The sequence below is a fragment of the Serinus canaria genome, chromosome 10 (assembly GCF_022539315.1).
Source record: "Serinus canaria isolate serCan28SL12 chromosome 10, serCan2020, whole genome shotgun sequence".
In the NCBI taxonomy this organism is placed as follows: domain Eukaryota; kingdom Metazoa; phylum Chordata; class Aves; order Passeriformes; family Fringillidae; genus Serinus; species Serinus canaria.
The window spans coordinates 14,697,992-14,712,588 of NC_066324.1; the positions used below are offsets into that span (position 1 = coordinate 14,697,992).

The following is a 14,597-nucleotide window of genomic DNA, read 5'->3' on the forward strand; positions in this document are numbered from 1 at the left end:
ATACAAAGATCTGTTACTTTTCTATTTGCAGCAAACTGTTCTTGTTTATAGACAACACATGAATAACCATTCAGATTTAAATTTAATCAAAGGTGGTCCCAATTAAAGGAGGAAAACTACTTAGAGAGAAGGCAAACAAAGCCCGGGAACAAACTGCCTGAGGAGATCCCGGCAGCACTGAGACCAATCCTAAAGCTCAACCACGAAAACGAGGTGTTACTGACCCTTCCCCAGGGCAGAGGAGCTGAATTACAGCACTCACAGGCCAGTTCCCCTCCTTTGATCCTGTGATTTACAGGTAACTTGGTAGCCAAGAAGAAATTCTGCCACAGCTCTGTGATATAGCCAAGAAATTACAGCTGAAATTACAGGATTCAGCTGAAGTATTTCAGAACATCTCAGACATACCACATACTCAGAGATCTCTGACATTAGGTCCCTCCTTCTCTTGTTTAACAACTACCCATTAAAAGCACACTTTCTGAAAGGAAGACTCTGAGCCTGCACTGGGGAATAAGTGAAATGCAAACTGAACTTTTCTTGCCAAATTAAGTCATGAGAGTAAATTCTTTAAAAGAATCACATAGATAGAGATCATCTGCCCCATTTAATCTACTTTCCCATAGTTCATGAGTGATTCCTTCTCTAGGTGACCTAGACTCATTCTAACTGTTAGTGTACCACCAAGATTTTTATTTCCTGCAAGTTAATCACCACCAAATATTTTGCTCTACAAACTCAATTTCTTTCTCCCCTTTAATTTCCCCCTTTCTCTCCTACACATTTTTCAGTTATTTTAAGGCAAGGCTTGGAAGTGGACACAATACTGTTCGCTACATGCAGCTGTACAATAAACAATGTAAAGAAAAGTAAGACAAGTTTCAGGTGTGCAAGTGCCTGCAATTTTTACAACTGCACCAATTCCTAGTAATCTGCTATCAAAGATTCCTTAAATGAGACATTTTCTTCATAATGACTGTTACACACCAAATATCTTCCAACCTGCCACCTTTTGACCAGTGAGTGGCAAATGGAACTGAAGCTGGATTTTCAGAAGGGTACTTTTAGGGTCCCCCCTTCCTTTACTCACCAGTACCCTGCATCCCTTTCTGTTCTCCTTCCTCAGTTTTCTTGTATTTTGTCACTTTTGTACACAGGAGCTGCACTACATATGGGTTTTATTCAAAAATAGTTTGTTGGGTTTTTTTTTTCCTAAAATCATATAGAATTGAACATACTACCAGCAGGCTGACATAGATGACATTTTAAATAGAAAACTAGTCTATCTTGAATTCATGTAATTCACTAATCACTCTGATCCCGAGTCAAAAATTCTGCAAAAGTAGGAATACACAAGGTATAGAAATTCAATACCAATTTCTATTACTGTTTCTGTCAGAATTCAGAAATAAGATCCACATCTCAGGATTTCAGCAGCATTTGTTGAAACTGTACTATGCAAGAATGTCCCTGAAGAGGAAACGTCACTTGAACTGAAAGCCACAACTATTTAAAATGTAACTTCTTGTGCAGGGAGACAATGGCAGACAATGCTGTACTGATCTGACAAACCCTAATTTTAAATATTGTAGGACACTTCATCCTGTTAAACTATAGCTTAAGTACAAATTAACTGCTCAGAAAAGTGGGGGGGAAGGCTTAGATCAGAGGCCCATTTAACTCAGTACTGTGTTTCTGACTGACTGGAAGAAGCAAAACTTTAGGAAACAGTGTAAAAACCAGGACATATTTCAAGATATCCAGGGACCTTCTGCTTACAGCTAATCAGTAATTTAAGGGCCTCCTTCAGCCAAGCACCATATTGCCATTGTTTTTCATAACACTACTGGACTTATTCTCCATGAACACAATTAATACATTTTTAGCATATTTTTAATATTGCCTTCCAAAAGATTGTACATTTACATTGAAAAAGTGCTTCTCTTTGCCCTGGTCATACATGCAGCCTGACCATTTTCCTTTGTCTCCCAGATTTTTCTTGGTGACAAATGAGGAATGATCATTCTGCATTCTCCTTCACCACACTAAGATGTCTGATTTGCAATTGCTAACACAATCCAGTTCCAGGATCTGTTTCTGAAATTCAGCAGTCCTAATCTGTTCAGTTTCTTTTTGTAAGGAATTCCTCATTCTCAGCACCTTTTCCACTCCTACATTCTTGCACGGGTGTGCAGTGCTGCATACCATACTCCAAATATGAATTAATGATGGAATTTCACAGTAATAATGATTATAATGCTTAGTGACAGTATATACCTTTTAGCCAGCTACATAATTAAGCTGTTGTAGATTTAGCCAGTGTTACTAAGTATTCTGTAGATATTAAGCATGCTATAGCAATCCAAATTCAAAACTGAAAATATATACAAGACAATGGCAACCTTTAAACCTGGAAATATCTGAACCAAGTTAGACATTCCTGGTATTTCTTACCATTTCAGTTTAGATACAATAATGTTATTAGATTCCACTGATTTAATTTTTAACATATTATCCAGTAATTTTTTTTTCTGGGTGAATGCCCAGAATGGAAATGGACTCATGAACAAGTTAACTACATCATATTCCTAAATATACATCTGAAAGGGATATATCAGGCATAAATATATATTTCTCAAAGCTTTATGGTATTACTTTCACCTAAAGGCAAGGAAATTGTATCCAGAAGAACATTTTATCACCTGCTCAGAAAAATGCTACCAGTGGTATTCACTGAGTTAACCCATATTCATATACTGGATGCAAAGTGGAATTAACAGAAGCCAGCATGTCTTACTTTCAGCTGCTACTCCCCTCTTTGTCCTGTGCTTCCCAGAGCAAAGAGCCCCTGTAAATTCTGTTATTATTCCCCAAAACCCTTCAGGCTTTAGGTGTTGGTTCACTGTGCCTTCCATGGTCCTTCTCATTACCCCACACATGATAACCCATGCTCTGACACCAAACTATCCCCATTGTTAGAAAAGGAGTATCAAGGCACTTGCAAAACATGACTCCTTATTGATTCCATTACTCCAGGGTTGCACTTCCTTTGCCTTACAGTTCTGACTAATTAAATGTTTCACTAGGGCACAGCCTGTCACAAAGGATATGCAGTTTTTACCACAGCCAGGCTCAGACTGACTGAGGATTCAAAGCACCAGTACAATAGTGTACAGATACCCTTTAAAATGCACAGGTCATACTTGGGATGAGGTGAACACAGCATTCACAGTGTTCATTCTTCATGAACACTCACCTGTTGTGAATGTAATTGATCAATGATCAAGCCACACAGTAAGAGCCGGACTTCGCCCTCTTAAAATTTCAAGAGTATAAAAACAAAACCAGTCAGACTCCCAGAAATGAGACCTGAATTGCTGCTCAGGGCAGAGCCAGATTTTGAATGGGCTGAGGAAATGTTAGTTTTGTTTTAGAACCTGTTCAAGTGTAACATTATTGTGTTTCCCTGCCAGTGTTGTAAACACATCTATGGAACTCCTTTAATTCTGTCACCAGTCTAAGCATCTTAAAAGAATATTCTTCCAGCATTAGCTCAGCTGATTTCCAATAAAGTCCATGCCTACATAGCTATGACAATTTCCCAGCAGCAAGTCCATGTTATATATGTTTACAGTCCATGTTACATATGTTCATTTGAAACAACTGTATTTTTTATCCCTCTTATAAGAAACGTGGGACATTGGTGGTTTGATAAAAAACAATTTACCAAGCCCCCCCTCCCCACAAAACTTGCAGATAACTTCTCTCAAGGCCAGCAGAAAAACGGAGCAGAGGCCAACCAAAACATCATGACACAATGTGTACATGTCTGCCTGGTTCATGTGCTCAGCCATTTTAATCCTTCAGTGCATTTTGGAAGCCTTTAATCAGAGAAGTAGTAAACCATTTGTATTTTACAGAACGTGGTAAGTGTAAATATTACCAGCTTAAATGATTTGGGTTTCCGTTCTTTGTATAAAATCTCTGTCTGAACATCTGTGCCTGTGAAGATTAAAGGGCTGAAAAGCCTGGAAATAGAAGACCTTTGTATTCACAAATCACTGAAGGGAGTTACAATGCCTGGACAGCTTAACTGCCCCTTCAACCAACTCTGACCACATCTGAAGAAACCTTAACATTATTTGAATAGCCTAGAAAGTAAACAGCTCTGAAAAAGGTTCAGAGTAGGTTTTGTGCCAACAAAGCTTGAAGCTTTCCCCAAGTTTGGCTAATATTTTCACACTAAGACCACCTCCATTGCACCCTGGGAGATTAGTGTTTTAAGGAAGATGTTTCTTTCCACTCTTCTGTGAGACCATTATGTGCTTTTTAACAGACAGCTCAGTCCTGACCTCACTTCTACCACTTCTGCACAACCATTCCTAACCCATGGTAGGATTGCTTTTCAGTTACAGTAAGGTAAAGATGATAGCAATCAGGCCCTCACTTTATCACAAATTAGATTTATTTTTTTTTTAAAGTATTCTCTCACCATTTGTGGCCTAGGTCACTAAGCTTATACTACCCTTGGCCTCTTCCAGATCAGCCATCTACAGCTGTGACAAAGTTGTTTTCATTCCATTTCTTTCTACACTTAGAAAAATTCTTTGGGATACACATGTGGGAGAAATACACATTTTATTTATTCTGTAAATGCTGTAACACCTCTCCAGATCTCTTGGTGAGTCATCCACCCATCACTCCAGAAGCAGAGAGGACAAGCTGTCATAAAATAGAAAGCAACATTCCCTAACAGAAGAATTCATCTGTGAATCCAAAAAGCTTCTCATCTTTATCACCACTCTTACCCAAAGCTTGGACAGAACTAGTATGCAGACCTGCTCTGAAAGAAGATGAGAAACTTATCTATGACTCTGTGAGCTCACCTGCACTGGAATCTAACTTGAACTGTGATAATTTCATATTTTCTTCCAGAAAAACACAGAACTGCTGCTCTGAGCTTAAAGAAGTCAGTATTTTTTAATTTAAAGATAAAAATAAAAGTTCAGAGGTCCATGATAAAGCGGGTTAAAAACAACAGAAATATTGGCCTTGATTTTTCAAAGAGTATATTCACATAAAATTATGTATCCTTATCCTGTCTCCTTTCCTCAAACAAAGATGAATTTTATTTCCTAACCACATTAATCCACAACATCAAGGACAGGGAATTAGTAACAACACAGGGATAGTAAGAAAACTCTTTCAGCTCTTGTTCTAAGTATTCTGTTGTACTAAAAGGCTAATTTTAAAGGAAAAGTCTCGTCGTGGTCTAAATCACACCTCCTGTTTGCTAAGGATTATTGCAATTAGAATGGCAACACCATTAGCTAGAAAGACTCTATTTTACCAGAGGTTATGAAAGGAGCAGATGTATTTCTGTACCGTTAAAGGCAAGCAGATATACTGACCAGTGAAAAACTGCCAGAGAAATATGGACTCCCTTGCAGCTGGAAGTGTTTCACCTGAGTGATGTGGATGAAAATACAATAATAAAGGACAGCAGTTATCCTGTAAACAAAAACATCACCAGAAAAGAAGGGGTGACACCTGTCACCTGCAAAGGAACAGCAGCTGTGCAAATCCACAGTGACTCAGCCTCTGCAGTGCAATCCAGTTCAGTTGCACAGCCCAGCCAGCAGACCCCAGTGCCTTTGCTGTGGTTCTGTTAGCAAGAGCTGAGTTCCAGCTCAGCAAATCGTGACAAGTTACACACTTGGGTCACTGCTAACCATGGGGCAGAACTTCACCCTGCCTGGACTAAAAGGAAGAGCACAGGCCTCCCTCCCAACCTCTGCTTTGGATCTAATTTAAAGGCAAGGTGGTGGCCAGCTGTGGTGGAGGTCCCAGAGTGCTCATTGTAACTGTTAGGCTTTAGTCCTGGTGCCTGGCCAAAAGCCAGGCTTTGATATCAACTACTTTGTCTTACTCCAGTTTCCTCCAAGGAAGGATAGAGGAGACTTGCTTCATGCTTCACATTGCCCTCTCTTACAGTGTGTGCAAGTAGCTGAACTGCTCAAACTGCTCACCATGACCAGATGAGAGATCTTGGCCACCTTTTCCTTCCCCCTCTTCCAGTCTTTTCCCTCAGCTCTTGTTTCTGATCCTGGATGCTGTTCCTTGTTTCTCTTGACTTAGCAGTGATAACCCCTCCACAAGGGTATTTGAATCCAACACAAGAGAGAGGGGAAAAAACAGCCAAAAAAACCAAAGCAAACAAAGCACATTAATCTCAAAATTCTGTGAGGAGTAGTCACATTCACTTGATAAATAGTTGCTTTTCATAGAAATATTGTGTGTCTGACAGAGATAATATCAAATTTATTTCTTCTTTAATTTTGAGCCAGCAGAAAAATTACACTGAGCCCAAAGAAGCTCAACATTCTTTAACAGTATTGTACTGCCCCAATAAAGAACTTGTAAAAATAAATCCTGACACTGCTTCCATGCAATAAAAATCAGTTTCTTAAGACACTGAACTCAATACTCATCTGTTGTCTTAGATAGCATGAGTCCTAATGTCACTATAGTGCAAGGAGTTCATATCCCCAGAGCTCCCTACCTCCTCTAAGCACTGACTGCTCTTGCTCCTTGCAGCAGTCACCTGACTGCTCACCCCACCAATCCACTCTTTTATACCACTTGTTCTATTTGGCTACAGGTGTGGCCTGTTAAGATCAGGCCTGCTTCTAATCTTTAGTCATTGGTCCAGCTGCAACTCCTTGGGGATAAGATTGCCTTCTATACCAACTTCATTTACCCATACTGGATCCCCCAACACTCATCTACAAGTGAGTGAAAAAAAAAAAAAAGATATGCATAAATTCAAAGCAATTTCTGTTGCTTCAACTTTCCTATTTAGTGCCATAACAGAAGCAAGATGTAAAATCAAAGCAATATTCATGTCAGAAATGTCACTTGGACAGACTTTGCTACTATTTCCATTACCAGTTTTGCTAAAATGAATAAGGCATAAATATAACTACAGCTTACTTTCTTAGCACAGAAACATTTGATTAGCCAAAAATCCACCCCACGAGTGACTTCTGGAAAATTGGGAATACAGACTTCAATGGTCGTCTAGGAGAAGGACTGTTTATAGTTTAACCTTCAGTTCACCACAGTAAGACACTTATCAGATAAGGTTAAATTTCAATAAAATAAGCACAGGGAGAGAGAACAGAGAGCTTGACTGCATCACGAGCAGCAGCAGGACTGTTCATATGTCCAATACTGAGAATAGGGTAAGTAAATTGTTCAAATGATAAGAAAGATTTCAGTTATCCATCTGCAGAGACCTTGGCTGATTTTAAAAGGCAAGTGGCAATTATTTTGTTTCACATAAGGTTTCCTTCTTTTATCCTGTTATTGATGAATATTTTGGCCTTACAGAGTACACTTTATATTAGAAATTAAATACTATGCATGATGAATAAATAAGTTACGTTATTAAAAAAAGCTCCAAGAGACTTCCAGCCAACACTGCAACTCCTGTCTTCAGCAAAACCCATAAAAGTAATTTGCATAAGAATTTTTATTTCTATCTAATGAACATACCACATTTAATGTATTTACATGACTGTACAAACCTGTGCCATTTACAGAGATAGGAGTAGTAGAGTAGTGACCTAAACTCAGATGTAGGGACATGTAAAGCTGGGGTTTGTTTTCAGTTTTTGTGCACTTCTGACAGAGACAGTGTTCATTAAAGAAACCCAAAAGCTACTTCTATATAAAACTCAGGTAGTCATGTATTTCTGGAACTAGAAAGTCTGTATTGGTCAATTCTGACTTTATATGTCTGACAAGCTACCAAGACTTCCACTCAAAAATAATAAAGTCTAAAAGCAGAAAGCATTGCCCATTCAAACCTTTTCCCACAACTTTCCCATTTGGTTTTGTCATTTCCCCAAGTCTTAATTCCAATATGTGCACTTCTGTGCTATGGAAGTAATTTGGCTCATTCTTCTAGCTATCAGTCTCATGCTGTTACGCCAGAAAGAGATTTTTGTTTGTGCATCTGAGGCAGCAACCTGCTAAATCATGCTTAGCTTAATGCAAAATAAACACACAGTAAGAACTGGGGTATGGTCTAATGTTTCAGTAGACTTCAGCTCTAGTTATTTGATTCCCCATACTGTACCCTTAGAGTGTGTATATGAAAGTCAGCAAACACCACTTTCATTATTCACTATTTTGTAAAAATTGTTCATCAGATCCCTCATCCTCCTTCTCTCCCTTTTTTTTTTTCCTGCACAACTGACGTCCTCTCACACAGAAAGAACCTGCCAAACAACAGAGACATCCACCCAGAAATACACAGGAGATGTCAGCAAATATATGTTGGGGTTACTGCAGGAAAAGAATAGAAAGAACCTCCAGAGCTACAAAGCTGAGAACTCACACTCAGAAACCTATGTCTGACTTGGCCTTCAGAGTTACTAACAGCCCCTCTTGCATGGAGCTTATAGGTAGGGCAGAAGGTTTGTGAAAAGTGTAAAAAATACAGAGTTCCAGCCTAAACACAGTTTGGCATGAATAGAATCCTCTCCCTTAGGGTAAGAGCTGAGAATGACAGCCAGCCTTGGGGCCCGTGGGAGATTGTCACTAGGAAACTTGTGCCTTGTTCTCAGTAAAAGGGATGTCTCCAAGGTGGTTACCATGCCCTGAAGTCCCTTTAACTAGTATAGAACACACTCCAGACCCGTGGCATTTCTCATTCAATTGAAAACAAAGAATCTGATTTTATCTAAATTAATTCCGGGGCTTCCCAGAATGAAGCAATTGTTTCTCTGAGTTACTCCATTTTAGTTAGTAGATTTATTCCCCCTAAGGCCATTTGGAAGCTGGATTGAAGCATCTCTCCACTGTCAGTGGTACAAAAGAATGTCTAATCAGACAGAGTACTGAAACCTGAGCAGCAGCTGTGACCATCTCAACTGCACAACAAAAGAGAAGAGATGTAAGATAGGCAAAAATACTAAATTGTCCTGCAGTTTAGAGCAGAGCCCTTGGACAGCTGGCTGCAGACTGGACTGGGCCAGTTTCACACCCCAGGTTACTGACCTAATTTAACTTGTCTTACAAACAGGCTGCACAAGGAGTTAACAGGACTTCTGGGTTCTTCAGGAACTCTGACAATCAGACAGCTTCAGGTTTCTAGTCCATACCTATAAGGCTATTGTCCAAATAACTTTTTACCCGAAAGACAGTGGGACATGCACATTAAAAAAGTAAACCCTCCAAACTTGCCCTCTATCTCCTTTTAACAGTATAGTTAAAAAAAAAAAATACACATCTCAGATTATTATTTAAATCTATAGTAAAAATCAAAATTATTTTTAAACAGGTTATTTGATAACTTCAATGATTAATTGGCTGTGTTTGAATACCAATAGATATGAGATACCCATTGATATTAAGATATGAGAACAACATTGAAGTGCATGTGGTGAGAGTGTGAAGAGACAGAACAGGGGTCTTGCCTCAGGTCTGTGGCAGAATCAGCAACACTTGCACATCGTTCCTGATAAACATTTGTCCAACACATTCACAGAGACTTACATCATGGAAATTCTAAATATCATTCAATCAATATAATCTTCATTATATCCTTACCATGACAAGTGTTTTCTAATGTCAAACCTACGTTTCCTTTGCCTCAGTTTAAATCTGCTCCACCAAAAGGAAAAAAACAGCCTTCTTTTTAGTACTCAGAAGTATCTGAAGGTCATATCTTCCTCCAGCACCAGACTTCCAAACTTTAGAATAAACAATATGAATTTGTTCAAATTTCCCTCAGAAGTAAGATTTTAAAATCTCTCAAGGATAATCCCTGCTGCTTTCTGTTTCTCTCCAAATTGTTCACTACTTTCCTGAAAAGCAGTGCAAAAACCCAAGGACTCCAGCCAAGATCTCCCTAATGCTGAGCAGGATGGAAAGTGTGCAGGCTGCAAGCCCTCCTGGAGATGCTAATGTCTAGGATGAGTGAACCATCCACAAGAGCACAACAGGAAATTCCAGCTGTTTCCAGCTCCAATCTCTAGCAATGTGAATAGCAACAGAGTGGTTTGGGTCCAGCTTCTGTTCCAGACATTTCTATCTCTGCAAGAGAAAGAGCTGCCTGTGAGCAGCTGGGTGGTTCTCTACTCACTCCATGTCTGCTCTCTTTTTCCATGTCTTGCATGATGAAAATGCTCCAAAGCTTTAGTAACTATTTGTGACCTATAATACTCCATACAGTTACTCAGCTAAGTAACCATGATGAGCTTCTTCTAACCACGTATAGATTTATTAAAAAAAAAAAAAAAAAGAAACCCAAAACCCCCATATGCACAAACAGAAGCCTTTTTTTTTATTCCCAGAACATTATTCAGATTGCTTTACACATCTTACTCTAATGCTTTCACATTTACTTTTCAGTACACAAAGTCTGAATGTTTCTAATGCTTACCTTTCTGTGTTCAATTGAAGGCTGTGGGATGACAAGCTGAAATCCCAGCACTGCTAGGGAACTGAGAAGTCTGAAAAGGCAAACAGTGAAACAGAACAGATAATTACCACTAATACAAACCACACATCAACAACATCTTACAGGGCTTCACACTGCAAGGAGATATTTAAACACAGGAATACCATTGCTAACCAAAGCAGACTCACTGAACTGTATGAAATGTCCTTGTAAGATTCTGTTCACAACAGGCTCATACCTGAATGTATGAACCAGGTTCATACATAGATTTGTCCAGCTATAAAGCAAAAGTGAACCAAATAGAATCCATTGATAGTATTTCATATAACTTCATGTTTAAATTTAAACATTCCTGGCAGTGCCTATTTTAACACCTCAGCATTCAGTGTGAAACTGACTTATGCTGTGCAAGTTTTCTGAAGTGCTAAGTAAGAATTCACCCAGCTGTGGACCACATCTGCTTCTAGCTCTGGCTCCTCATTTTACAGATGAACACTCCACCTTCAGCACACAGGAAACAGAAAATAGGTTCTTCCCCAGCTGCCTAACACTTGTGAAAATTGAATAACCTCATGGGCACAGAGGATGGAAAGTAGTGAACACAGGCCACCAGAGACCCAGGATAAGCAGCCAAGCATCACCCCCATCCCCACATCTTCAGTCTGAAAGGAGTCATAATGGGAACCAAGCCCAAACAAACTGTTCTGTCAAGCCTCACCACTTTAGTGACTCCTAGGAGCCTGTTACAACTTAGGCACAGTTAGCTCAGTCTTTTGTTTGCTATAATTTGCAACAGAAACTGGTTTGCCTCCTTCTAACAAGCCCCTTCACCAGAAAACATGGACAGGTATGGCAAATAGGATCAAGGTATCTTTATTTGTACCAAGAGCCTGATTTTTCAGTCCACAAAGAGTATGTTTCAGACCCACCAAAAGGGGGGAAAGCTGCTAATGATTTGCTGAATTTCAATGCAGAAGTAAAACTGATGGATTTGGATACAAAATACATCTGCAAACTAATGGACCAGAAAAATCCAGCTGCATTTCCTACTCACAGCTCCTGCCTTTGCTCTCTACCCAGTAACCCTTTAGACATTTCTAATTGTTTCAGGTATTTTCTGAGACAGACCTCCTAAAGACAAAGGGGTTTTATTAATACTAAGCATTTAATTACCACCAATACAAATATTCTTCTGCTAGGGAGAATGTTTATCTCGTGTTTTCTGTGTTTGTTCTTGCTAATATACTGCAAAAGGAACCATTAGGTAAGTACTGATTGCACATGGCCTATCATCACCTCACCATCTATGCCCCTCTCTATCAAAGCAATAAACCAGTGCAAGGCAAGGAAAAGTCATTACTTCTTTACTGCCACATCAATTTAGGGGGAAAAAAAAAGAAGCCCTTTAAAAAGTGTGTTAGAAGGAAGTCTGGTATTTCACAAAGCTATCATTTGTGATAAAACAAAATACAGAGGAGGTGGCTGAAATCAAAGCCAGTGTAAGACACTGCAAGAAATCACAGAAGTCAAAACATTCAGTTCAGAGCAGGGCCCAATCACACAGTGGGACATGGAACCCAAAAGCACAAATAAAGAAACTGATTTGCAAATCACACCTAAAATCAAAGGCAGAAGTAGAACTCAGACCTCCAAACTGCAATTTTACAACATCAAGTCTGTCTTCAGCTCACCTGCCTATCTCTTTTCTAGGTGTTTAAGTGATATCCCAACTCTTCCCAATGCAGAATTAGAAACATCTAAGCAAGTGGAGTGCAGTGGCTGATAGGCCCAGCCTCCATCCTCTGCAAATTATATTTAACTTCCATCTCAGTCTTCCTATCCACCTCTGCTCCCTCATGGATTCTGCTCCCTATAATCCCTCAGAGCATGTGAAAAAAAGTTCAGACTTTCCATAAGGAAATGAATGCTTTTATCCTCAACAGGACAGGATTTTTCTGATCAGTCTGACAGTCTACAAATTTCCAAGGGTAATTTCTTCTGAAATCATGCACAAGGTTGTGAGTTCTAAGCTGAATGAGAACTGTAATCTTCAAAGCAAATTACTTACCAGATTAAAGTTCTCAGTTCTAAACAGCAAACTTTTAGTATATGTGTGATTACTCTGTGCCAGGCTTTTCCTGACCATTCTTTAAGGAGGTTGCACTGCAATCACTATCTGTATGTATGTATCTCAAGGACAATAAAGATAGATTTTAAATTTGCTTCTGTATCTGCAATTGGATTTGTCAGAAACAATGGTATCAAGCTACTATTTCAAACACACAGGAAATTTGCCAGGAATACTTAAGCTATCCTGAGGTAAGCCCCTAGCTTCAAATCAGTGTGTGGCAATTTAATTTTTTCAATGTTATTTCCCTCAGCAGCTTGCTTTGGCTAAGTTCTCTGGACTAGGCTCTTTTATTTGTCATGCGTGACTAACTTTAAGCCTCCCAAGCTACAAAAAAAGGCTTCTCCAATTTCAGTGGGTTTGGTTCAGGTATCCTCACAGTGCAGAAAAGCCAAAAAGAACAAGTGCTTCTCAAAATAAGGCAAAACTTTTCAAGTATACCTGACCAGGTGAGGTACCAATTGCAGCTGGTTGGTGGCTGTATAACTCAGGCCTCTAAGAACCTTGCTGGTACAGCCCCTGCTCTCACAGTTGTGGCACTGTTTGGAGCCAAGCACCCAGTCTGAAGCAAAGTCAGACTTTAAACTCTCTCACTTTCTTTTACTGGCAACACCAATTGCCAATAATATAAAAACATAAAAGAGAAACTTAAATACAAGTATACATAGAAACAACTGGGGAAGACTGGGAGGCACAAGCACAAAGCAATATTAGGTCTATTGTAGGAGTAGCATGAAAAATTTTGCAATTTAACACCTCATTTAGGAATACCTCTCAGGGTTCTTCCTAGTCAGTGCAGTGAGTGTTAGCTCTGCATGAATGAAGCCAGAGGGTACCAGAGCAGATCTCTCACATGTTGCTGTTCCTTAGTAGCTGCATTTTATGGAGGAATATTCTGGCCAAGTGTGGATTGTCCAAACACAGGTGATCAGTACTGACTAGTGCAGTATGGCTCTTGTCTCAAATTCCCAGCTTCCTCCCAAATCTGCTGAACAGCTCAAGTCTGGGACAGCTTGGGAGGAGCCATGCAGGTCACCTTTCAGCTGGAAAGATAACACTGGTAGTGTCAGTAATGTGTGACAGATCCATTTTGGTGGAAAATCTGCCCTGGTATATTAGGAGGGTGCCAAAATTGCAATTCAAATATTGATGTGTCAAACTCAGGAGAAGCAAGGTTGGAGCAGAGGTGTCACAGTAACTCCACCCCAAAGACAGAGCACTCAGCTGTCATTCCTTGCAGGAGGTCAGCCTGTGTTTGTGTGGCACCAGGGCTGCCTGTCTGCTCTGAACCTGCTCGCCCAAGGACAGGGCAGAACCGGACGGACCAGCTTAGGAACAGCTGAATGTTTCCTTTGTTAGCAAAGCTGTTTGAAAGGCCTTTCCTATGTTTGCCCACTGGCAAACTGTTTCAGGAATGCATAAGACAAATCCATGAATGAATTAAGCACAGGTACTAAAACATGTAAATCAGCAATTTAAGCCCAGTGACTGTAATTGTACAGCCTCATCAAAAAACACAGAAACTTTCCAGAAATACAGACCACCACATTGGCACACACCAACAGATGCTCTAAGCATGAACAAACACTGAGAACTTTCTTTTTTCACCATCACCAAAGAATGCTATGTCTGGTATGCATATACTTGAGTATTTGGTCTTGGGACAAGATTTCTATTTACCCTCCTACAATACAGACACTTTTAACAGCCAAGCAAGAGACCACCAAATTGAAATTTATTGCAGTGTGTTAAGAGCATATTAAATAAGATTTTAAATGTTTTATTGCATCACTTACCTCAAAGAAACTATTAAACTGTCTACCATGATCTTTTAATGTAAGGTATCTTGAAGTGAAAAATACCTCTTCACTGTGGTACAGCACAATGACAATCACACACAAATCCTATAAAAAGAAAGGAGAAAAACAATTAACACTGCTTATTCAGTATTTCCCAGGATATGTATAAAACTGCATACACACCTACATTAGTCATCTC

General features: G+C 39.5%; 1 protein-coding gene across 4 annotated transcripts in view; it reads right to left on the reverse strand.

Moving 5' to 3' along the window:
- Window positions 1–14,597, reverse strand: part of THSD4 (thrombospondin type 1 domain containing 4) — a 227,725-nt gene that overhangs the window by 194,525 nt on the left and 18,603 nt on the right. For all 4 annotated transcript variants that reach the window (XM_050978373.1, XM_030228342.2, XM_030228340.2 and 1 more), the window contains exons 2-3: window positions 14,396–14,503; window positions 10,454–10,523 (exon numbers count right to left, since the gene is read on the reverse strand). In XM_050978373.1, coding sequence (XP_050834330.1) covers window positions 10,454–10,523; window positions 14,396–14,424 — 99 coding nt within the window. In that variant the 5' untranslated portion in view covers window positions 14,425–14,503. The remainder of the gene's footprint in view (window positions 1–10,453; window positions 10,524–14,395; window positions 14,504–14,597) is intronic.